The sequence below is a fragment of the Micrasema longulum genome, unplaced genomic scaffold, assembly GCF_059751315.1.
Source record: "Micrasema longulum isolate JH-2025_06_02 unplaced genomic scaffold, ASM5975131v1 h1tg000678l, whole genome shotgun sequence".
NCBI lineage: Eukaryota > Metazoa > Arthropoda > Insecta > Trichoptera > Brachycentridae > Micrasema > Micrasema longulum.
The window spans coordinates 2,312,016-2,339,207 of NW_028277874.1; the positions used below are offsets into that span (position 1 = coordinate 2,312,016).

The following is a 27,192-nucleotide window of genomic DNA, read 5'->3' on the forward strand; positions in this document are numbered from 1 at the left end:
ATTCATGTCCTTGAGCAGGGGGATGATGATGTCCATCTCCAAATGTGTCTGCTAGAATCATTTAAGCGTATATTAGGCATATCTCAGGCACATCAAAGGCTTAAAAATTTTCTCCAGACGGGATTTTTATTAATACCTTGAGAATTTAATTTTATTGATTATATCAAAATAAATTGATTGAATGTTTTTGCTTAAATTTGTAGTTGTTGTTGAGTATTTGGAGTATATTATGACATCTTACCTTCATGTAACAAAAAAATTATCAAGATACGCTGCGATTGGTGTACCAATGCAGTGCTTTATGCACCATTAGGTGCGGAAAGGAAATGACAATGATGATATAACGACATTAAAAATACAAAAAATAAAAATTGCATACTCTGATAAAATGTAACTTCAAAAACTCTTTTAATAAAATAACTGTATTACGTTGGTGTATTTTAACAGATAATTTTACAGATCGTGAGAGAGAATGATACCAATCTTTACAAATTTCACGTTTTCTGATAGCAAAATATGATACAAAACGGTTTATTTGGCTAATAACAAGCTTGCTACGTGAAACTCTATTATTATAAGTTGTTAATAAAATAGTACAAACGTCGATTACAATTGAAAGCATGATTTTATAACAGAGTTATTGAGGTTATAACGGGTTTTGGTCCCGTAGTGGATTCATAGATCAGAGATCCGAGATTCGAACCCCACTCTACCCTGTACATTTGGGTATATAAATCATAAGACACTAAAATATTTATTTTAAAAAAAAAATTATAAACTTTTTTTACACTCGCAATTTAGGTTAATGTTTTTTATGTCAGTGTCCAGGCGGATAAAGAATACAGTTCTGTTTGAAACAGATTTGGAAACCAAGATAAGTGTTTTTGACTCGGTAACTTCTCTCAATTATAAATTTGTAAATCAGGTAGAAAATTAGATGACCTCACACTAAGGTCGACATTACTCCATTTATTAATTTTCTTAAACTAATTAAGCTAAATAATTTAATAAAAGCGACCAATGACGGAATACAAAGCTATACATATATCAAATGTGTCCTTTTAGAACAAAAACGGCTCAACTTAAAAATCAAATTTTTGGGAAATTCCAAAAGGTAATGTAAATTTTGACACCTTCGGATTCTTTCGTTGATTGTTCCGTATTTTTCGAAAAAAGCACCAAATTTTGAGTCAAAAATTATACCGAAGGCTTTCAGCTATGAATCTATGAAAAAAAAGCGTAATAAAAATAAATCATTATAAGTTTAAACAAGAAATTTATTTAATGAGTCATTATTAGATTGAAAGAAATCAAACAAAAGCACTTTGATAAATAAGATAATGACATAATTTTTATTAGGTCAGATCAGGTCACCAAACACATGTTTTTATTTATTCACGAAATGACATAAACGTAAATAATTCATTAAGATTATCGTCAAGTCGAAACGAAACAATCGCAAAGCTAATTTAGTCATTTTAATATTTTTTTAATAAAGTAAACATGCCATTTGTAGTGGAATAAAATCGACTCGGCTTTCGGTCACTATATGTTTGTCTGCGTTGCGTCCTTCACACTACAATGTAAACACAACACTAATTGCGTCGCTTCCACGACACGGAATCTAAATTCTCTGAGTAATAAAGAGACCGATGTAACGGTTTTGTCCTATTCTCACCCGAATGTTTCGTTTTTTAAATGCAAAAATATAGATAATGTTTATTGAAGTCGTTTTATGATCTTAATTCATTTTGAGTTTTTTTTTAGTTAAGTCGTTTTTGTCCTAAAGGTGCGATATGTTTGCGTTAATATTTACATTTATGTATCATTCTCAATAGTACGCTTTTTTTAATAAAAAAAGAATAGCCCGCTAAGCTTCTATTTAAGAGGCTTGTTAGCAGGTGGAAAAAATGGGATATTGAAGAAAGTTGTGAAAAATACACCACAACACCCAGACTAATTGAGAAAAAAATCATTCTTGGATTTTTTCTAGCAACTAGCGGGAATAAAACCCGCGACGTCAGTTTCCCAGTTTGCCGTCTAACCTACTACCCGATGGCACCTGTCTTAGGCGCTGATTAGTTGTTAAAAAAGTTATGTCCGTTTTTTTCAAATTTAAAAATGAGCACCAAAATTAAAACAAAAAAAAAGGTTATTCGAAAGAAAATTTTCGGCTCTACAAGATATTGTATTTGCTTGTACGTTAAAAATATATTTTTGTTTGAATACAAGCCTTCAAAATGGAATGTCGAGTACACGAAAGACTGCTCTTTTTGCTCACGTTCAATCGAGAGAATAAAACTATCAAAGCTGCCCGCGATATTTGCGCAGTGCAAGGTGAAGCTGCTATAAATTATTGACCAATTTGCCGTAAAATAGTGAAGGAGAATGCACTATTGACTAATTTGTGATTATTTTTTATTTGTCCTCTTGCTCTCTTCATTTGAATAAAAAAGGACACAAAATAATCCTCCGGGGGCCAAATCTAGTCTTAAAATAGCCAAATCTTAATATATATATTTTACATTTAAAGCACTAACTTTGTAGTTATTTATTTGTTTTATTTCAATAATTTATTATTTTCTATTATAAACTAAGATTAATAAGAAAATATTGTGACCTCACTGGGGTTACCCGTACCGAGGACTCTTAACAATATACTTTTTTTAATATTTTTACATGTGAGAAAATACAAAAAAGACCTAATATATAGATATACTTAACAAACTATTCAAAAAGTTTTAAACACTAGGTATTTAAGTTTATATTTCATTTATGTACACCTATATTATTTATTTTATAAAACGTACAATAAAATAACAAAAACATAACATGAACTACACATTTGTGTAGCAGTTTATTATATATTGGTTTGGGCGTATAAGACAATCCATTTTACTTGTACTCAGCTTCACAATAAATTTTTATGGCTTTTTTAAATTATTTATTATAATAAAATAAATAAAAACAACATTGCTTTTAACCACTAATTTTTATTTTTTTCTACCGACCGGTTTCAAAACTATATATGCTTCTTTATCAAGGTATCTTAACAAATGAATTCACTCTAATTTTATTTTATCAATATTATGCTGAGGATGGAGCTTATAAATCAAGTATTTTTGTCCTGTAAGGGTAGGAAGCGTCATGTGAGATGAGTACGATTTATTAGCTCCATACGCAGCATAATATTGATCAAATAAAATAGGATATAATTCATTAGTTAAGTATACCTTGATAAAGAAGAATGTATAGCTTTGAAACCTGTCCGTAGAAAAAATAAATAATATGTGGTTAAAAATAAAATTGTTTTTATTTATTTTATTCAATCTTAAAATATATATTATTCAATTGAGACATACACAAATGATTTCTGTTTGTTTTTAGGCAGACATTCCGTGCGAGAGTTGGAAAAGAACCCTTATTGGTACGATGCACAGTGTCGGTACATTGTTTGCCCTCCCTTTGATAGGCACATTCTCCGATAGATTTGGAAGAAGACATGGACTAATTGTGTCGTCAATGATCGAAGGGGTTCTGGGTATCATCAAATCTTTGTCTGTCAACTACGGAATGTTTCTCGCAATGGAACTGATAGAACCAACATTTGGATCTGGAGTTTATACATCGGCTTATATTTTAGGTAAACACGAAAATTAGTTGTAAAGAAACGTGCTTTTTTAATTTATTTATTTATTTTGCATTTTTAAGGACATATTTATACATAGAAAATGATTATAAAGGAAAATAGAAAGACACAATAGTATTTAGTAGACTTGGTGGGAGTGGAAGCGGGAGAAAGGGGTTTATAATTGAATTTGATTAGGTGATCGTACGAAAGAAGACAACTTGTTATCAAAGAAATCAAGACTGGTATGTTTGTTGGCAGACCTAAGAATTCTAGACATAGGGGAATGAAAACCATAGTTAGTTCTATGGTTATCGGTATGAAAGAGTAAGTTTTGCCTGAGGTTTCTAGTTGGGATATTTAATTTTATTGAGCTCAGTAGTTCAGGCGCATCAAAGAGTGAGTTGAGAATTTTAAATAGGACTAGATCAGAAAAACAAAATAAAAACAATATTATTCCATTAAAAAAGCAAAGACAAATGCGGGACAGTCAAAAATGATATAAAATGAACATAAACACTACAACGACTTACCTTACGGTTTTAAAACATGTTTTTAAGGCGAATATAAAATTAACCTTAAAAAACACATCATGAATGATAGACAATTAAACTGATAATGTCTGTGACAGTTCCGTAGACAGCCAGAAGTATGAATATATCTATACTCCAGGAACTGGACACGAGAGAAAGACTTGCATCCACGTGCGAGACAAGAATCCTGCAGTTCTTTAGACATATTTTCAGGGGCAACTCTGATAGTTTGGAGAAAACTATTCTCCTGGGAAGTGTCCAAGGGACAAGGTCGCGTGGACGGCAGCCGATAAGATGGAGTGGCTTGGTCACTGAATTATCACTGACGAATGCCTACAGAAGAGCACAAGACCGTTCCAGATGGAGGGAGACTGTCCACAGATGAGCCATGCCTAGAGTCAAGCGTGATAACCATCCTCAGACATAAGGCACGGATAGAAAAGAGATTAAACTTAGCTAAAAATATGTTTTTTACTATTTTTATGTATCGCATTATCGCGGCATGATTTTTTGTGTTGTATTTCTGAAATTATTCCGCGTGTGATGTCAAAGGTTTTTCTTCGTTGATTCTCCGTCAGTTCTGACGATTTTTTTTTGTTTGTTTTTGATACAAACATTTACATAGAATTTTAATTATAAAATACACTTTAAAAAAAATACATCTTAAAATAAGGCCATAACATAAATTGGAAATATTGCCCACAAAGACTTCAGCGTTTAAGCGTGGGCCAATCCTTTTTTAATTATTAATACGTTTACAGCATATAAATATGGTATGACATAACCATGAAAAGAAAAGAAAAGAATAAGAAAAGAAAAACAAAACATTTGCTGATATTACTTGCATTTTATTTTAAATTTTATTGTTTTTTTTTTTTTAATGTGTCTATCTGTTCATTCCATGCTAATCCAAGACCTCAAACCTACTTTACGGTAAGAAACCGGATATTTTTCACAGCTCTCTTATCATTGGTTGATTCACATAAACTACTGACGTCGTTCAAAGCAGTTCGTTTTTATTTAAATATTTTTCATTATTATTTTTGTGCATTTCCGAGAAACTTTGCGATACAATTTAAAGCTTTGTTTTTTTTGTATCCAATTTCCCGTAGGGCTGAAGTTTTTCATTCTGTAACCAGACAATACATGACATTATTCAATCTTATTAAATGTATAATATAAAAACAAATAAAATAACAAAAAAAACAAGTAATTTCCTTCTTAAAGTTTAGGAAGATGTCCACTAAAATACCAAATATATAAAAGATAAAAAATTCACATGGCTATCGTGGATATATTTCAAAGTTAGTTTATTTTTGTACAAATTTTAGTGTATGAGATTACAAAATTAGCAGAGCAACTTATAGTTTTTTTACTTCGAAATAAGACACGAGAAAATATCATTGAGGAAGTTCAGTGGTTTTTTAATTATTTTATTTGTTAATAGACTATTTAACGAAGCCAAATTTAAATAAATGTTTTATGAATCAAAGCTGTGATTTTTTTTAAAGTTATAATTTTGAAATCACTCCGCATGAAACGTCACAAACTCTCATCGGAGTACTCCGCTGATTGGTGATTAAGCTTCCTGGAAACCGGAAATAGATTCATTTGGAAGAATTTTCGATGTTTTCCTTCAACTGGGTGAATCACACCCACATGATAAAGGTTTAAGCTCTTTTACTTCACAAAAGTCAGCAGTTGGAAGAGTTGAGAAAATGTGGATGTTTGAACATAGGCAGAACGGTGAACATTACACAGGACAGGACATAAGCCCTGTAAAAATGTCTAGACTTCTGTATTATTTTCTCAAAATGGTTTTACTCTCTGTTGCAACAAATTTAGTTGATTTTTATTAATTTTTTCACACATTTTTGATAAATTTCGCCATACAAATTAATACGCTCTAATTTTACTGCGTGCAATAAAAAAATAAAATATCTATTTTTTTTTAGCACTAAACATTTTCATCAAATTTAAAATAGTAACTCAGCAAAAGAAAGTATTTACCATAAAATTAGTTGTGAGTGCTGCAGACTGGAAGATGAAACAATAGTTTATATTTAAATTGTAAGTTATTGCGTATGTATCATGTGATGATATTGATTGTTCGTTTCAGCGTTGGAGATTCTGACACCTTCCACAAGAGTCGCAGCTGGTTGCATAATCAACGTTTACTACGCGACAGGTCAAATTCTGATGGGTGCCATCGCCTGGGCCGTCCCTTACTGGAGAACCTATCTCCAAGTCATTTACGCTCCGTCTCTTCTTGTATTCGCATTTTATTGGGTCCTAGACGAAAGCGTTCGATGGCTGCTCTCAAAGTACAGATACCAGGAAGCAATAGACTTACTGACGAAAATGGCCGCAGAAAATAAAAAGGAGCTGCCAGAAAAAGCCATGGCCAATCTCAAATTCAATGCCGAAAATGCTGATAAATTTGCCAACCATTTTAATAATAAAAGCAAGGCTGGAGAAGACCACCAGAAGCAAGATTCGCCTTTGCGACAGGTTTTTAAGTCTAAGGTTTTACTTTTGAGAGTTTTGAAAGTCTCCGTCTGGTGGATCACCTGCACTTTTTGCTTCTACGGTCTATCGATCAACTCGACGGTATTGAAAGGAAACAATTACGTGAACTTCATGTTGTCCGCTTGCATGGAGATTCCAGCTCATTGTATCGCGTACTTTGGATTGACGTACTTTGGAAGAAAGAAAACAATATTTACAGCTTTTTTGATTGGAGGAACATGCCTTCTGTCTTTTCCATTTATACCAGAAGGTAAGAATATTTTTCATTTATTTCAAACAGTATAGATGTCTTTTTTTTATCTTATTTTATAGATTGTATTATATTTTTGTGTGTCAACGAGAAGTGCCCTAGCGTACAGTTGCCTGACGTTCAGAACACCTACTCGTTCAAACACCTCCGTTGTGGGTGTTCTGATAGGGACCCCGAGGCCCTGAGCAGAGCCTTGAGTACACACTTTTGTGCTATTTCCAATGTATGCATAGCACTTTTGCTGGCTCCACCCCATGCAATTATTCCGTAATTTATAATAGTTTGACACATTGAGTAGAGTACTTGATTTAAAGTTTTTTTGTCAAGAATGTTTCTTATGGTATTAAATACATAAACAAATTTTTTAACTTTTGCCTTATTTTGTGGAATATAAATCGTATTTCTATGCATAGATTAGACTGAATATTCTATATTTATTATTTAAAATACCGTACTCGTGTTGTAACCTAACGTACTCGTATTGTATGGGACTCGTCGCACATTATTCATTCAGTGTGTATCAGTTAAATTTTAAAATAAAATGCTAATTTTTCAGAATATGGTTTTGAAATCTAACATACTTTTAAAAAATACAATTTATAGCATTTCTTGATTTAAATTTTAACAAAAAGGTTTCAAACTTTTTACCAAGCTCTTTCTTGTACCATTTTTAATATATTTACAAGTTTTAAACAATTATTTTTTCATACTTACGCATACACACATTAACATACACATGAATACAAACGTCACACACGCACAATTACGTTAACTCTTTTCTTTTTTTTTCTTTTTATTTATTTATTTAACTTTTTGTACATAATGTTTTTTGTACATTGGCGGGCTTATTGCCAAATGGCAATTTCTTCCAACCAACCAATAAAATAAAAGTTTTATTTTTATAATTCAAGTCACAGAACATATTCAATAGAAGAAAAAAAAGATTAAAAAGTTAAAAATATATAAAAATAGAAATAAACGTAATTGGTTTATAAATTACCTTAAATCAAAACTATTACTCAATGGAAAAAAAGAAAAAAGCGGAAAGAGGAAAAAGGAAAGGAGGAGAGATTAAGGAAGAGAAAGGAGATGTTTCTTCAGACGTGATTTAAACAGAGATAATGTAGTAACATCTTTGATGGTGGATGGGAGATGATTCTACAGTCGAGCCGCATGGACACTATATGAGTTAGAGAAGAAAGAGGAATTGTGTATGGGTATTAAGAGAGTGCCTTGAGAATGAGAACGAAGAGGTTAACCATGAACTGATAAGCGTTGAAATTTTTCACACAGGTATATAGGAGCGTTAGGACTATGAAGTACATTGAACAGAAGTGAGAGGGAGTGATAGTCTCTCCGCTGTCTAATTTTGAGCCATTTCAGTTGCCTACGATAATCAGAAATGTGGTCATATTTCCTAAGACCAAAAATGTACCTTATGCATGTCTTCTGAATTTTCTTATATATTATGTCTCATTAGATTTACAGTGGATTTTTTTAATTGGCTTATGTATTGTTAATATTTTTCTACTTATTGTGTTTGTGAAATAGCTGTAAAAATCCCAAATAAAATAAAATAAAATATATCTCTTAAAATAATAGGGTATTTTCACGTTTTTTTTTTATTTTGCGAAAAAATAGAAAAAAAAATTACGATGGTAACTATACAGTTTTTATTTTTTTATGTCCACGCGTTAATTTTTCAGAGCGGTTTAAAAACGTATACTTTGAATTGGCGCCAAAACGAACATTCGGATGCCGTATGGGCTTGTGACGTCACGCGTTACGAATTTGACTGACCGTTCAAACAAATTCATACGAATTTGTATAGCCTACGTGTTGTTTTTGTTGTAATCGGTTGTTTTACACTGTTTTAACTAATTAACACGCATACAATGTCTTTAGTTATAAGATACAAGTACTGTTTAGTTCCGATGTGCACAAACACCACGGTGAATACGCAAAAGAAAGCTTTTTTGGCCATTCCTAGTACCTAATGAAAAAATGCAGAAAAAATGGTTGAACGCATTTAAACGTTATGAAACGAGATGTTAAAAAAAACAAACCACTATTCTTTTTTCCGTAGGTCTTGTTCAGTACAAAATACTATATTTTATGATGTAGACTGTAGACTATAAACATTTACTAACAGTAGGTACTGAAATTAGCACTTATAAAGCTTGACAGGTACTACAATACTAAAATAGTTTATTCTTTGAACGTTACTGTTTATATTTGTATTATATTTCTGTACTTATGTTACTTAGTTTAATTTGTGGAACTGTTGGTTTTCTATATGAATAAAAAATAAATTACTAAAAAAATTATGTATGAAAACATACCTTATTTATTTGTGAAATTTATTGCATTTACAAAATGGCAACTGACCTTAAGATGCTGGACAGTGTTCACACTTGCAGGATTCTTTTATTTCCTAGACTTCATCGCAAATCAACTTCACCGAGTACGATTTGGTTCTAACTTTATGTTCTGCGGGGTGACTCGACCTTTTACCATTCAAATATCACCCGTCCGTTTTACTTGAATGTAATCTATGGCATTGTCTCCGTAATTTACCCTAGCTGATATATTAATAAGTAAATCACATTTAATAAAAAAATGCATTAACACGCACTCGAGCAACAGAGATGTTTACAAGCAATGGTATTTTATGGATTATGTTGTATCAAAGTCACGTTACTTCCCTTTTGCATTAAATGTACGCGAAACAATATATTTATAGTACATGCAAATAATACAACTATTTAAATAAATACATTCTGGAAGCAAATATTATATATTTGCTTACCTTACGGCCTTTACATTTCTTTACTAGGAACATAAAAAGTTTGTATTGGATGAGAAAAAAATACCCATTATGATTATATCTATTTTGGGCAAGTTATCGGATTTTCCTTGTAAAAAAACAATTTCAGTCATAATGCTATGGATGTTTATAAATGAAAACAAAAAAAAAACAACGGAAAAGACGAAATTTAACTATAAAAAACAAATAAAAAGCCACAAGCCGCCCGCGTCGGAGTATCTCAGTATAGGATTTGAGTGAACGTAGGATATATAAGTCACGCGTGACGTCATCAACCCTTTTGGCCAGTTACGGGCCGTTTTATTTCTATCAAACTTTAAATAGGAAATTATAAATGAAAACATTCGTTTCAGATTTTGATAGTAATATGGTTCCAATCGTAAAAATATTTTTTAAATACTGAATACATTAAAAATCATATCCCCAGTTTATGAAAATACCCTATTATTGAATTTTGCTATTGAACCCTTTTTTTGCAGATCTATACTGGCTTTCTTTATTGGCCTATCTATTTGGAAAACTGTGTGTATCTCTCGCTTTTGGTTCAGTTTACCTATACACATCTGAACTGTTCCCGACACCGCTGAGGCACTCCTTATTGGCTTCATGTTCCATGATCGGTCGAGTGGGGTCCATCTTAGCACCGCAGACTCCATTGCTGGTAAGCATTATGTATATTTTAACTGACGAAATAAGAGAGACATTTACACTTAAATCAAGTAAAATTTCGCCATTCCTTAATAAGATCACTAATCTGAAATAATAATGACTGCGACACGATACAAATAATAAGTAATTAACCATTAATTATTATGTTCCAGAAAATATCAAATACGCGTTATTTTTAATTCATCAACTCTGAAGACAGACACAATAAACATTGTCTTGAAATGTCAGCAGCAAAAAAACTGCGTAATTACTTGAGAAACTGTTGTTAATAGTGGTTTTTATTACTTTAGTATTCATACAACCTTTTTATTTTTAAATTGTCTTCTTAGACATGGGCACAGTAAATCTATAAATAATATGGTTTATATATTTTTTTTAAAATAATTGAATTTCTCGGTTTCGTTTTATACTATGTTTATATACTATGTTTATTGATAATTTCGCCTAATAGGGAAAAACAGTTTTTTTTTACATTTTTAAAGTAACAAAGGTCTACAAAATAATGTATAGTAAAAAAAAATTCTTTGCCAATTATTAGTAGCTAAAAATGTTTTTAAGTGTACAATTTTGAATTCCCGCAAAAACGGTCATTCCATTGACCACGCTCCTAATATGTCACGATTCGTGTTTATTTGTTCTTGACCATTCAAATTTGTTACGAACATTGTCACAAATCTTGACGTCACATCTGTCAAGGCCAAACATGTTGCATTTTTCTAGCGACGTATTTTCCTTAAGTTATGTATGAAAACATTTCTTCGCAATATCCATAATGATTTTGAAAATAAAATTAATTATGCTAAATCCATTTCACATATTTTTATCGGAATTCGTAGTAGGTATGTGATATTTATCCATTAGGCATCCTAGAAACACCCCCTGAAAAGTATTACTTCCATTGTTAGGTATAGTTACTGTGAATTAAAAATCTTTTTTTTTTTTTTGGTGGTCGTTTTTTGTTTAATCCAGTTGTGGTAAATCAAGAAACGAACTATAGGGTTCTGTTTTGTTTTTATCTGGCGTTTGTAATTTCAAGAAACCACAATCCAATCCAACTAGACTTATTTCATAATCAAACTAACTAACTAACTAACTAACCATCACGCCATTTCCCCGGAGGGGTAGGCAGAGAGGATAGAACGCCACACCACTCTGTTTTGGCACACTTCCTTTGCTTCCTTCACATTCATACATCTTCTCATGCACGCACGTCGATTATTCCGACTTTTCACATGACCACTTTCAAGAATTTGTTGTACTTGATCATGCCATGTCTTTCTCGGCCTTCCTCGACTTCTACAACCAGACACATTCGCATCATAAATCTTTTTAGCCGTTCTTTCATCATTCATTCGCTCCACATGACCGAACCATCGCAAAAGACCTTTCTTAATTTTGTCGATAATGCTTAACTCAGCCTTGCATTCTGCTCTAATTTCGACATTAGGGCACCTATCATACATTGTTTTTCCGCACATTCGCCTGAGGGATCGCATTTCAACAGCATTCAGTCTACTTTCGTCCCTTTTTTTCCAACTCCATGCTTCGCTTCCATACATTGGGGTTGGTACCAGAACTCCATTATGAACTGCTAATTTAGCCTCTTGCGATAGACACTTATTTGCTACAACAGACTTTAAGGCACCATTAACTCTGTTACCGGCACTAACCCTCCTTTCAATATCCTTGTCCATTTCCATCTCTAGTAAACATACTACCCAGATATACAAATTCTTCGACCTGTTTCAAACTATCTCCATTTACTACAATCTTACATTCAGTCATAGTTACATTTCTTTCAAAGACCATGACGTTCGACTTTTGCACATTCATTAGCAAATCACTCTCCTTGCACACTTCGTAAACCTTTGTAACCAAGGATTGCAGTTCCTCTTCGCTGTCAGCTAGGAGGACTGCGTCATCGGCGTACAGAAGGCAACTGACAGTTAGATTACTCATTTTCGCTCCCACATCCATACTTTTCAATTCTTTCATACATTTATCCATGTATATGTTGAATAACCACGGTGACATTACACATCCCTGTTTGACTCCTTTAGGGATGTCAAACCAGGAAGTTAATGACCCATTTACCCTTACACACGCTACACTATCTTTGTACAAAGAAGCAATAGCGCGGACAAGGTTGTCACTCACTCCATACTCCGATAGAACCATCCATATTTTTTTCCTATCAACTCGATCAAATGCTTTTTGCAAATCAACAAAAGCGCAAAAAAGCTTCTGGTTTTTCGCCAAAAACTTTTCTGTCATATTGCGTAATGCAAATATTTGATCCATACATCCTCTACCATTCATAAATCCACTCTGTACATCCCATACTTTCTCCTTGGTCACGTTTCTTACTCTTTCTATCAGTATTCTTCCATAAATTTTGCCGACAGCGCTCAGAAGACTGATAGCTCTGTAATTCCCACACTCCACCTTAGAACCCTTTCCCTTGTATAACGGCATAACAACTGCCCTCCTCCAATCAGGTGGAGTCCTTTCCTCCTTGAGACACAAGTTAAAAAGTTTATGTAGCCATGTGAGAATTAATTTGCCACCCGACTTAATAAACTCTGCTGCAATACAGTCATACCCTTGCGCTTTACCATTCCGCATACATTTGACAACACTGATAATTTCTTTCATACTAATCTGACTTACCTCATCATTTGCGTTCAAACACACCTCGGATAATGTCGATACATCGGCACCGCCCGAGTTGCCAGTGTGCGATTCATAAACTTCCTCAAAGTATTCCTTCCATCTTTCTTTTATTCCACTCTCACTAGTCACCATTTTTCCATCCTTATCTTTAACAACTGTCATGCCTCCGCTTTCACTGCTACTCCTGGAGTTTTTCACAGCTTTCCAGATAACTTTAATGTTTTCATGGAAATTGTGTGTCATTTTCATTCCTTCTTCATCATCATAATCATCTTTCTTAATAATAATTTTAAAAGGAATTACCCGCTAAACCTCTATTTAGAGGCTTGTTGGCAGGTGGGATAGAGGGGATATGGAAGAAGGTAATGAAAAATACACCAAAACACCCACAAGGAGAATTTATGTGTTTGCAAATGAATGCGTAAATGATTTGTATATATTTAATATAACACTTTTAAATTTTAAAAGGCAGTGTATCAATTTATTATATTCAAATTGTAATACTTAAATAATATCAACTTTGTTGTTTTAAATTGTAAATCCTTTATTTACTTATATTTGTACTGTTAATTTATGTTTTTCTAACTTCTTCTAATTTTAAGATTTTTTTATACAATCGATGGGAAAAATTAACTTCTGTTCTCTCTACTGGAATAAATGTATGTATGTACTATATTAAGATCAGTTTTTATATTTTTTTTATTTTCTTATTCTTGTTACTTCATTTAATTTTTTTGTTACTTTTGTATAAAAAACATGTCTGTTTTTTATACATAAATATATTTAAAACATGTAAAAGCCTACAGGGCGATTAAATAAATAAAAATAAATTAGTTGAGGAAAAATCTTTCTTGGAGTTTTTCTTGCAACTGCCGGGAATCGAACCCGCGACGCCAGTTTCACAGCTGGCCGTCTGCGTCTGTCAAATAAATTAATTTTTAAAAATTATTTAAAAAATGATTTATTTTCGTAATCAAAAGGTCCATCAATACGTGAACTAAATTAATCAAGGAGCTGATCGTATAAAACGATTTATAATTATTTTTTACAACAAATATTCATACTAGGAAGTATGTTTACTCAATAAAAAGACTGACTAAATAGGGTCCTTTCACGTTTTTTTTATTTTATTTTTTGTTTTTATATAAACAAAAAAATTACAATAGTAACGAAATCAATATTTTATTCGAGCGACGTCGGATAATTTTTCTACGAATGTTTCAAATATGCATATGTTCAGTTACCCGAAACAAGACGTTTCACGTCCAGTGGGACAAACGGCACGTATGACGTTTAGGCCCCAACTTGTACGCAATGTTTAATATAAGCGCAGTCGGCGGTCATAAGGCGTGACGTCAAAATGACGCGATGACAACTGGGAACGGTTTGTATGTGCTCATTTTCAAACTCAAAAATTGTAAATGAAAACTTGTTTTGAATACATTCATAGTTATATCATTAGGATCGCAAAAATCTTCTCTATATACACATTAAATTATTAACGTTACTCCCGATTTGTAAAAACACCCTATGCGCGAACTAAAGCAATCAAGGAACATCACTTATTCTTCTTATTCTTGTAGATCTAGGGGTCAGTGCTATAAGATAAGCTCCAAGCGTCACTGCGACCTGTGTAAATCTATAATGACGGGTCCCCTTAAATGAGTTTTTACCCCCAAGCCAAGGTCTTTTAAAAGCCCGGCTGTCATATTGCAAAATCTCCCCCTCCAAGCTCAGATCCTAGGAACAGATATTATAGCTACAAAGACTTATAATTTTCTCAGCAGTTCATAATGGAGTTCTGGTACCAACCCTAATGTATGGAAGCGAAGCATGGAGTTGGAAAAAAAGGGACGAAAGTAGACTGAATGCTGTTGAAATGCGATCCCTCAGGCGAATGTGCGGAAAAACAATGTATGATAGGTGCCCTAATGTCGAAATTAGAGCAGAATGCAAGGCTGAGTTAAGCATTATCGACAAAATTAAGAAAGGTCTTTTGCGATGGTTCGGTCATGTGGAGCGAATGAATGATGAAAGAACGGCTAAAAAGATTTATGATGCGAATGTGTCTGGTTGTAGAAGTCGAGGAAGGCCGAGAAAGGCATGGCATGATCAAGTACAACAAATTCTTGAAAGTGGTCATGTGAAAAGTCGGAATAATCGACGTGCGTGCATGAGAAGATGTATGAATGTGAAGGAAGCAAAGGAAGTGTGCCAGGACAGAGTGGTGTGGCGTTCTATCCTCTCTGCCTACCCCTCCGGGGAAATGGCGTGATGGTTAGTTAGTTAGTTAGTTAGCAAAGGTTCGTCAAATAACAACGGATTTCATCCGAGCTTGACAGTAATGGCAATTTGCCAATATATTCGCTATAAAGAGATTGATCCTTATAAAAAAGCGCACAATGCTTTGCACAATAAGTCATGGCCGCTTCGTGATCTGAGTGCTCCATATCATGAGGTCGTGATTAAAATAGACTTACATCAACACATTAGTGCGATTTCGAAGATACTTTTATTCCGTAAACGTGATCTGTATGACGTACAATAAACCTGATGCAAGGTTTTGTCAATTGAATTTAGCAAATACATAACTTATCATTAGTTATTTGATTTAATGAAGTTTATTAATCCATCTTTTCTATTTCTTACGATACATTTACTACATTTTCGGTACTACTACTACTACCATCACGCCATTTCTCCGTACGAGTAGGCAGAGAGAATGGACCGCTACACACGTCTACCCTCATATACATTCCTAGCTTCTTCCACATTCATACATCTTGTCATAAGTCACTGAAATTAAATATTTAGGTGTAATGTTGGATTCAAAACTTACATTTCACCAAAACGCTAAGATGGTAATAAATAAGATTGCAAAAAAATTATCAATTTTGGGAAGGATCAGAAGATTTATTGATAAGGACTCCTGCAAAACTATTTACAAAGCAATTATTGAACCACACGTTAACTACTGTAGTAGCATTTTATTTTTATCAAACAAAGAAAACATAGATAAACTAACTGTATTACAAAATAAAGCCTTTAGAATCATTTTGAAAAAAAACAGATATACGAGGGTAAAGTCGATGGTAAATGAAATGAAATTATTAACATATAAACAAAGAATATTTTACAATACAATGATATTTGTTCATAAAATTATAAACTCTAATAAAAAAACAGAATTTTGGAAAAAAATTGATCGGAACCAGCATGAACACGATCACAATACTAGAGAAAAGAACAAAATTAGACTTCCATTTAGGAAAAAGGCAAAGTCACAAAATTCAATTTTATTTAAAGCAATTAAAAAGTATTACGAAATGGAAAAAAATATTTATGAAGAAAAAAACATATCAAAATTTAAAATAATGGTCAAGACATATGTGATAAACAATTTATAAATTAAATATATTTACAATGTTATTATTAGAACACACATAACAATATGTATGATATGTGTGCCCTACTTTAAGATTTAAATAAAAAAAATTAAAAAATACATGTCCTTCGGTTCAGTCTACTTTTGACACGACTAGACTTGAGATTTTGGTTTATCGGATCATGCCACGTCTTCCTTGGTCGTCCTCGTCTCACGTTGCCGTTTATTTTCGCAATATATACTTGTATTATCAATCTTTCGTCGTATATTCGTTTTCCGTGACCAAACCATCTCAGAGACCCTTTCTTAATCTTATCAATTGTACTTGACTCAGATTTACATTCTCGCCTGATTTTATCATTCGTAACCCTGTCATACATTATTTCCCACACATTCGTTTAAGAGATCGCATTTCCGTCCTTCCTCTGCCAGTTCCATGTTTCACTTCCATACATAAGTGTTGGGACTAAAACTCTATTTAAAAAATAAAATAAAAATATTAGCAATTACTGTGCTCAGTGCTCCGTTCATTGTTGCCCGCATTCACTCTCCTATTAACATGTTTATCTACTCTTCCATCTCTTGAAAACATGCTTCCTAGATACAAAAATTCTTCTAGTTGTTCAAGACATTCGTTGTTTACATTTATTATACAGTCAGTAACCTCTCTATCCCTTTCAAATACCATCAGTTTTTACTTACTTTCGTTCATCGCCAATTCGCTCTCCAAGCATACATCATACATTCTAGAGACTATTTGTTGCAAATCATCTATGCTGCTTGCTAACAGAACTGCATCATCAGCATGCAACAAGCAGCTTACTGAAAAATTATCCGAAAAGGTATCTGAACCGATTGCCAGCCCTCCAACTATCGTTCTGGGAGAAAATACGGAAATAACGTTTGTATGAAGAAAATTCAGACGGCGTTTCCTCTTAAAGGTGTTTTTACACTTCAGCATTTCATTGTTTTTGGGCTGGAATATTAAGCGTAAGACTGATCACCGTACCATCCATGTGAAAAAAGTGATCGAAATACTCTGCAATAGAAAATATTGCTTTTTTTACAATGAAGCACTTCAGCTCTACGGGAAATTGGATACAAAAAATGTTTTCTTGGGCGCAGTTACAATTAGAGCATTAAATTGTACGGAAAAGTTTCTTGAAAATGTGCGAAAAAAAAAAATATTTGAATTAAACCGCACTACTTTGAACGACGTCACTCATCCATATGAATCAACCAATGATATGAGAGCTGCGAATGATATCCGGTTTACTTACCGTAAACGAACCAATCGGGAGAACTGACAAAGAAGAATCTCTGACATCACACGTGGAGTTATTTCAGAAACACAAAACTTTAAAACATCATAGCACTGATAAAACGATATTTCAAAATATTCATTAAAAAAATTGCCTGATTTAATAGTCTATTAACAAATAAATGTTTAAAAAAAATACTGAGCTGCCTCATTTTAAATTAATAAGGGACTATAAAATACTGTCATGGAACAAAAAATTTGTTGTTCTCATTAGTAGCTTAAAAAATACTTTTTAATTTATAATTTCAAATTCCTGTGAAAACGGTTAATTGCATTGGCCACGCCCCTTATACGTAACGATTCGGTTAAATTTTGAATTTCGCTTGTGACCGTTATAATTTAAATAGAACGTCGTCACGAACCTTGACGTCACAATTGTCACAAAGGCCAAACATGTCGCGTTTTTGTAAATATATATTTTTTTAACTATTTGATTTTTTAAATTATTCATTGAAACATTTATCCACCGCATCCATATTGATTCTAAAAATATGAATATTTTTTGTAAATCCATTTCTCATGTTTTTATCGATATTCGTAGTATCTGAGATTTCTCTATCGCTGCATCAATGCAGTACCCTATACACCGCTGGGTGCAGATATGGAAATGATGATGATGATGAAGTTCAATTCAATCAATCATTCATTTGTGAGTGAAGTAAAGATTTACTCGTATATAAATAGATGGTTACTAATTGACAATTTAAGCTCAATTAACATTGAGTATAAAATAAACTAGTATGTCAACAAGTTATTACTAAATATACTTCAGAATACTTTAACAGTTCTGAGAAAGATGGCAGTAACTCAATTTTAGGAATTTTCAAAAAAGTTATCTCTGTATTATCGTTCGAACTTTTTGTTCTCGAACTCAAATGTTTGAAAAACCATCAAGGAGTATCTCACTCAAATCGCTGTCCCTAAGGAAAATCCTATCCTAAAATGTTTTTTTTAAAATAGATTTTGTCCTTGAGAGCGTAATTCTTAAAAAGCCCGCTGTCTATAAAAATACGTTCTTGGCGGATTTGGGTCCAATTAGATTTTTTTATTTTATTTTTTATTAATAACAAACAAAAATACAATATAACAAGTAAATACATTTTTTTCATTAATCAAATACATATATTTACATAAACGTTTCCCATTACGTAAAAGAAATAAACAATTCTTGTGTACATAATGGGGAATGACATCTTACAATAGTTTATTTTATTTTAATCAATAGTATTGTTAGGATAACATAAATAAATTACAAAAGAGATATAAACGATGTTTTCAATCAGTGTTACATAAAGAAGAATTAAAGATGTAATTTTTCACTTCTTTCTTAAATATATGGTATTCCTGACTGTACTTTTTATTATCTTTCTTCATTTCATTAAAGAAAAATATTCCTCTGTAAGTATAATGATGTTGTGCAGTAGTTGTTTTTAATTTAGGAATTAAGATATTACCACCTGTTCTAGGTCGCGTACTTACGTTTTAAATGTCATCTTTTAGGCATTTTTGTGGGTTTTATAATATTCTTTCATCGCAATATGCTGTGAATGAAAAGATGCGTGATAAAGTTTTGTGTACAATTTTTCGTGGTTTAGTTAACAAAAAATTAGTGTTTAAAAATACTTTTTACATAATCGATAATTTACAATTGGTCTAATTGTACCCATCTCCGGTAGGTATAAGTTGATTCGCTCTTCCCAAATATTAAGCTTTATAGATGTGATAAAAGAGACGTGTCTCTCAGCAAAAGTCGTCTGGGTTTTAGGTTTGATTGTTTTTTTATTTTAAAATTCACATTCTACTGTTAATGATAATATTTTTAACGTCTTTTGTCAAGGTTGTCTGAGTCTTTTGCTTAGTTTTGTCTGGTAGTTTATTGTATAATTTTAATCCATGGTTTATTAGTCTCGACTGTCCTTTTCTCGTTTTAAAAGATTGTATATGATATTGTTCTGATATTCTCGCATTGTGTCCATGTTAACTACATTTATTTTTCAAGTTTTATTTCTTCGTCTACAATTACATCAGTGGCTAATTTATGAATAAATTTTAAGGATTCTAGTTTAAAGAGTTCAGTTACATTTAATTGCTTAGTTTGTTTAAAAAATTATTCAGTTGCTGTTAGATAAGATAGGTCATATACTAACCTTCAATATATTATTTTGCTGTCTTTGTAGTCTGTTTATGTCATTTTGATTTCCTGTTCCCCATAGTAATTGCATGTAGCATATTTTAGTTTTTACATAGGCTTCGTACATTATAATTTTTTCCGCTTTTGAAACAAAGTTTATGATTCAAAAGAAAAGACTCGATAATGTCGCCACTTTTCTAGTTAAATTGTTGATATGAATTGTCCATGTCAATTGTCTGTCTATTGTTAGTCCTAAGTATTTAAAATGTTGGATTTCAGATAGTGAATACGATATCTGTATAGATTCTGACGAATCCTAAAAATTCCAACACAAAATGTCCTCTCACGAAAAACGCCCAAATTTGAGTTGCTACTACCTTCCTTGCAGTTACGAGTATGAGATTCTGAATGTTCCGACAGGTTTTATGCCTTTGTATTGCCACCGCGATAGTATCTACCCAATGTTAAATAAGTTTTTAATTATAAGCTGCTTAATCTTCCAAAGCTCCCAATTAACCATTATTATAGACTTATATAGCAAGTGCAAAGCGTGTTTTGCCAATATCGAAGAAATTGTACATTATTAATATATATTATTGTTCACTTCGTGGCGTAATGCGTTCATGCAAAAGATCTCGGGTTTGATTCCCGGCATGGTTGACATGAAATATTTATTTAAAACGGTGTTTACACTAGCGCATTTTATAATCCCTGGACTGGCACCTGAAGCATAAGACGGATCATCAGAACTTCATGTTACAAAAATTATCAATATACGCTGCGATTTGTGTGCATTACAGTGTCTTATCTACCATTGTCATTCAAACTTTTTAGTTTTATCAATATAATAACGACGGACTTCAAAAATATTATTACCATCAAAACTCTTTACTTCACTAGTTCGAACCCATCTAGAATATGTTTTTCCAATTTAGTCTCTAATCTATGGGACTCATATTGACCATATCGAGTCTGTCCAACACCGTTTTCTAAGAAAAGTGACACAGTTGCTCGGATTGCTAATGGGTAAATATTTCTATTTTAAAATAGAGCAATCTCTTAATCTGTCTTTATTGGAGAAATGTAGAACTGGGGTGGACCTTATATGCATTTTAAAATACTTAATGCTATAAGTGATGTCCCATCTCTGTTGCAATCAATTTATTTTCATGGTTCCAGCCGTGTCACCAAAAGTTAACATCTGCTATTTATTTAATCTTCTTAGAGCAACTTCTGTTTTTATGCCACAATGTTTAGAATGTGTAAATTAATCAAATCGTCACATTTGGAATCCTTTGAGATAGATCTACCGGTTTTTCTTAGATCTCTTAGCCACTAAAACAGTCCGAGATGAAGATGGATTGGCATGGTTTAGCTTGAAATCTTATTTGTTTATCGAGTTTGCCATTATTTAATTGCCGTTTTCTGTCTTTTAATTTTATTTTATTTTTGTTCATTTTCTTGTTAATATCTTTCTTCGGGTAACTGTTGTAATTAGCTTAGGCCGTACATATAATAAATAAATAGCGTGCGGAAAGGAATTATGATGAAAATGAAAAAATAATGTTCTTCTGACTGAAAAAGAACCAGAACCCTGGACGAGCGGTTTTGACTCGATGGCTACTCTCAGGTAAAAATCCTGAAAAAGAAAATAGAGTGGACGTAAGTCCGCCTTACTATGTAGCGGTTGGCATGTTTGCCTACCATCTTTGAGGTCCTGGTTTCGATTCTTAGTAGGTGGACGTAAACCACTAGGTGGAGATATGAAAATGATGATAAAACAACTTACCTTCTGTTAAATGTCTACTGGTATTAAAACGCACGTGTCTCTTCGTCAGGACTCTAAATAAACTAACATGCAAATCAAACAACTTTTCTAAATTAAGAATCAAATCGAATCAATAAATCAATAATCATAATAAAAAAATACAAAAATCAGATTTTAGAATTTTGTAAATATTTTTTGATCAAAAGTTACTGATTTTCATAAATCCATCAATTATTTTTTTTGGTTTTGTTTCATCTCGTTTTATTTTATTTTTATTTTTATTTTATTTTATTTTGGAAAGCCAACAGATTACAATGTTTATTAATTACAGTGTAGGTTAAATTATATATTAAGATCCAATTACAGGCCTTCTCGTAAGCTAAAAGATAAATATTACCAATAAGAAGTTAAGAATAGATATTAAATTTAGATATGTATGTACATTATACAGTGCGGATAACATAATAATAAGTATACATACATATGCAGCGAGTAAGCCTTATAAGAAGAACAACTTAATTGAAGAAAATAATAATTATAAAAATAAAAATAAAAAACTCAAAAACTAAAATAAAATAAAGTGTTTATAATAATTAACCAAATATCAAACTCACATACACATGTACATGTACATATCCATACACAATGTAACTGCACAGGTAGGTATTTCGGTTAAATAAGATATTATATAAGAGAATATTAAAAAACATATTTTAAAAAAATAAAAAATAAAAAAAATTAGTGAAACATAAATTGATTTTCAATTACTTTTCTAAAATTGTTGCATGTTATATTATTAATATCAATATGGTTAAATTTATTGTTATACAGATTGCAAGTTCTACATATATAAGAATTTTGGCAAGCATTAGTTTTATATTTAAAAATATGAAATTGGTTTTTGTTTCTGGTCTGTGCTACAGGGATCCTAAATCCAATTAGGGATAGGAGCTGTGGACAGTCAACCTGATTATTCATAATTTTGTACAGATATACAAGGTCAGCTACGTTTCTACGGGTTTTCAGTGGTTTTAGGTTAAGATGAGTGAGAAATTCATTGGTTTCATTTTCTGAAACCCTTAATTTAAATCTGCAGTATGATATAAATTTTGATTGAATAGATTCAATTCGATTAATGTATTTTTTATAATGAGGGTTCCAGGCAGGTGACGCAAATTCTAACTGACTTCTTACATATGTACAGTACAATAGTCTAATGGTTTGTATATTACTAAAGTCATTGCCTATGCGAATTAGGAAACCTAACTTTTGATAAGCTTTTTTAACGATTGCATTAATGTGAGCTTCAAAAGTTAATTTAGAATCAAGTATAATTCCAAGATCGCGAATTTCGTTTACTCTAGAGAGGATATTGTTATCAATTGTGTAGTTAAAATTAGTTTTTATTTTATTTCTAGTGAAGGTCATTACATAACATTTATTAGTATTTAGTTTAAGGTGATTTAGTTTGCAGTATTCATTTAGCCTAATAAGATCTTCTTGAAAATTAGAGCAATCTTGATGTGAATTGATTTCAGAATAAATTTTCATGTCGTCTGCAAAAAGTAAAAATTTGGCAAATTTAAAACATTTACTGATGTCATTGATGAAGATGATAAAAAGTAGCGGTCATTCTTCTTCTATATTCTCAGGCATCTTCAAGAAAAGTGCTCGTTTGTCAAATTAAATAAAGTAAAACCTAACCAAGTAATTTTACTGTCATTTTTTTATCAAAATCATTACCCTTTACTTCTAACGATGTGTTTATTTATATTTGTATGTTATTTGCAGGCTGAATATTACGAGCCACTTCCTTCATTCCTGTTCAGCGGATGCTGCCTGATTTCCGCAGCCCTTATGCTCACATCTCCGGAAACTCTAAACCGGAAGTTACCGGAAACGGTCGAGGAAGCCGAACAAATCTCAAACTCTACGATACCATGATTAATATTATTACCATGAATGTCGAGGCTTATTTTTTAAACTCAATCTAAATAAAAAGTATTATTTTTGTAAATAAAAGCTTTTTTAATTTTAAATTAACTTTAAGACTACTATTTTCTATGTTATTAATATTTACAGCACTTTTTTTCAACCTGCGGGTCGCGAAGCCTTGCTTAGGGGGTCGCAGCCGCAAGAGAAGCAAATCAAGAAAGGGTCACAAGACATTTTTATGTTTTATATCCGCAAGGGGGTGGCGTATTCAAAAAGGGTTTGAAAACACTAATTTAAAGTATTAACTTTGTGGTCAAACAATTTGTGTGTGTTAATAAATATTTGTAGATAATAAATCACTTACAAACTTTCATGTGACTACCGGTTTCAAGACGTCCCGGTCTCGTCCTCAGAACTCGTCCGAATTAGAATATGAGTGTCCTGGCGAAAAGACGGGTACGTCTCGAAACCAGTAGACAAAAAAAAAAAAGGGCATGTTTAAATATTTATAAACGTTCGCTCCAGTGTTCTGTTTAGAATCAGCATTAAATAATTACAATATATCTGATATATTTTCAAAAATATTTTGAGTTTGTCCAATTTTTTCTAGGTAAGAATTGGATTTAATCCTTTTAGAAGTTATCAGTACTTAAATATTATGACAGAGATGAAAAACATTTCTTAGAAGGGAATGTAACTATGACTGAATGTAAGATTGTAGTAAATGGAGATAGTTTGAAACAGGTCGAAGAATTTGTATATCTGGGTAGTATGTTTACTAGAGATGGAAATATGGACAAGGATATTGAAAGGAGGGTTAGTGCCGGTAACAGAGTTAATGGTGCCTTAAAGTCTGTCGTAGCAAATAAGTGTCTATCGCAAGAGGCTAAATTAGCAGTTCATAATGGAGTTCTGGTACCAACCCTAATGTATGGAAGCGAAGCATGGAGTTGGAAAAAAAGGGACGAAAGTAGACTGAATGCTGTTGAAATGCGATCCCTCAGGCGAATGTGCGGAAAAACAATGTATGATAGGTGCCCTAATGTCGAAATTAGAGCAGAATGCAAGGCTGAGTTAAGCATTATCGACAAAATTAAGAAAGGTCTTTTGCGATGGTTCGGTCATGTGGAGCGAATGAATGATGAAAGAACGGCTAAAAAGATTTATGATGCGAATGTGTCTGGTTGTAGAAGTCGAGGAAGGCCGAGAAAGACATGGCATGATCAAGTACAACAAATTCTTGAAAGTGGTCATCTGAAAAGTCGGAATAATTGACGTGCGTGCATGAGAAGATGTATGAATGTGAAGGAAGCAAAGGAAGTGTGCCAGGACAGAGTGGTGTGGCGTTCTATCCTCTCTGCCTACCCCTCTGGGGAAATGGCGTGATGGTTAGTTAGTTAGTTAGTTAGTTAGAAGGGAATATAGAAGTTTAAAAATTTACGACCTATAATTTTTATTTATTTATATAAAGATAAACGTACATATTACAAAAAAAATAACAACGTATCCCTAACTCCACGAGGCCAAGGGCCCTGTGTTGAGTTGGGATACAACATAATGAGAAGTGGAAGCATGCATATTATTAAAGAATAATAAAAATAAAAATCATTACATAAACATTAATTTTAATAAACATTTAAACAACACGCTTAATAGTATGTACTTGTACTATACAAAAAAATATGCAATGTCTCGCAGCAGTTTCCTGCAATGGTCTCTTCCCTTAAACAAAAACCAAACTTGTACACCTGGCTGGTTGAAGCGGCCACTTTACTCACTGGGTAACATTCAACATTCTGCCTATGTGAAGTTAAAGAGCCTAAACCTTTATTGATGCGGGTGAGATTATGGCTGAATTATTTCACCTACATACTAGGCAACGCTTTAAAATACTTTTTAATTTTTATACTGTTTCTTGGATTCAGCTCTTTAATTTTCGCATATTTTTTATAGATCAACAGATGAAAGAATTGAAGGAATGTAGATTTTCAAACAATAGTTTATGTTTCACAGTGCGTAAAGTGGTTACTCAAACCAGCCAATGACACGTTATAAGCCCCGTAGACTTCTATATTCTCTTCTATAAAATATTATTCATCTCTGTTGTAATATAATTATATTTTCTTTTGAAATTTCGTATAAATTTTAATGCGTTGTGTAAGTTTTGAAATATGAATAATAGTCACAAAATGGACTCACTCTGTCGGTTTAGGAGATTAATTATTTTTTGTAAAAACAAAATACTGATTATTCAAATCGTATTGTTTGTACATAGTTTTTTTTATTTATTAATCGTTGGGTTCAAAGATGAGCAATGATGCTTTTTTATATTAAAATGTGAAAGTAAGAAACAAATAAAATATTTTATGACATTAGAAGCATATTTTTCTTATTCCTCGTATGTTAATATTGACCAATTTATTAAAACAGAGATGGAGAAACATGAACATGTAATAAGAATCTTTTCCCATCTGCCAAAGATCCTCAGAACAGTGAACGAAATCTCACTAAACGGTACTGTTGATGTGTTCCTACAGTAAGGGCAGGCATTTAAGAAGCAAGCGGTGTTGTCTTTCCTGACTCGCGAAGTCACACTTGCCATTTCCGCCTAGATTATGCTATATACATACCCTTTGTTAATTATACACTTTGTTGATTTAAGTAGATTTTAAAATGTTTAAATTAAGTATTACTCATTAATGCCAATCTATTAGAGCTTACTTAAGCCTGTTGATTGGTTTGAAAAAAAAAAGGTATGGGTAAAGCTGTGGTTTTCTAGGAGAACGGTGCTGTCCTCTAGCAACCGTCACGTGGCGGCGGATAACGTCACATTGGGATGTTTTAAACCACCCCACGTATTCACCGTTAGGTCTGCGTTAGCAAAGCCTTCAGATTATCATATTTTTACTTCCCTGAAGGCACACGGGTGGAATGAAATTTTCAACAGACGAGCTGGTCCAGAAATAGGTTCAAAAGTGGAGGAAGGAGCTGGCGGAAGAGTTTTTCGAGGTGAGAAAAAGAAGATTGTGCCAAGGCTAACCACGTGCATTGAACGGAATGGCGATTATGTGGAAAAATAGTCAGCAAGTTTATCAACAATAATGTTAGAAGATTCGTTCTGCGTACTGCCAGGGTTTTCGAAAATACACGCGTACTGGGAACTTTAAACAACTCTATGCCTATGGTGCGAAGTAGACTAAAGAGTGGCTCGATGATTTGGAGGCCAGATGAACTGAAGTACTCTCTTATGATAGAGAAAATCCAAAAAAAGTTTCTGAGATACCTCTACATGAGAGAATGCGGGTATTATCCTAGGCTCTACCCGATCGAGTTTCTCCAGGGTATGCTTGGCTACAACAGTTTAGAGACTAGAAGTAATGTGTACTTAACTACACATTTTTGTCGATTGTTGCGCGGTATGATCGATAATTCTGATATTTATTTATTTATTCATTCAAAATTACAAAATTAAATATTTGTGAACCTATTAAGGCTTTTTAGGCTATGCCCGTGTCAAACCACAATAAATAACAATAAAAATAG

The 27,192-nt window shown here is 32.5% G+C and overlaps 1 protein-coding gene across 1 annotated transcript in view; it reads left to right on the forward strand.

Moving 5' to 3' along the window:
* LOC148279735 (organic cation transporter protein-like) overlaps nucleotides 1–23,736 on the forward strand; it is a 43,973-nt gene extending 20,237 nt beyond the window's left edge. The window contains exons 3-6 of the mRNA XM_088229543.1: nucleotides 3,388–3,643; nucleotides 6,281–6,940; nucleotides 10,247–10,428; nucleotides 23,506–23,736. Of these exons, the coding sequence (XP_088085669.1) occupies nucleotides 3,388–3,643; nucleotides 6,281–6,940; nucleotides 10,247–10,428; nucleotides 23,506–23,658 (1,251 nt within the window). The 3' untranslated portion in view covers nucleotides 23,659–23,736. The remainder of the gene's footprint in view (nucleotides 1–3,387; nucleotides 3,644–6,280; nucleotides 6,941–10,246; nucleotides 10,429–23,505) is intronic.
* The last annotated feature ends 3,456 nt before the right edge of the window (nucleotides 23,737–27,192 follow it).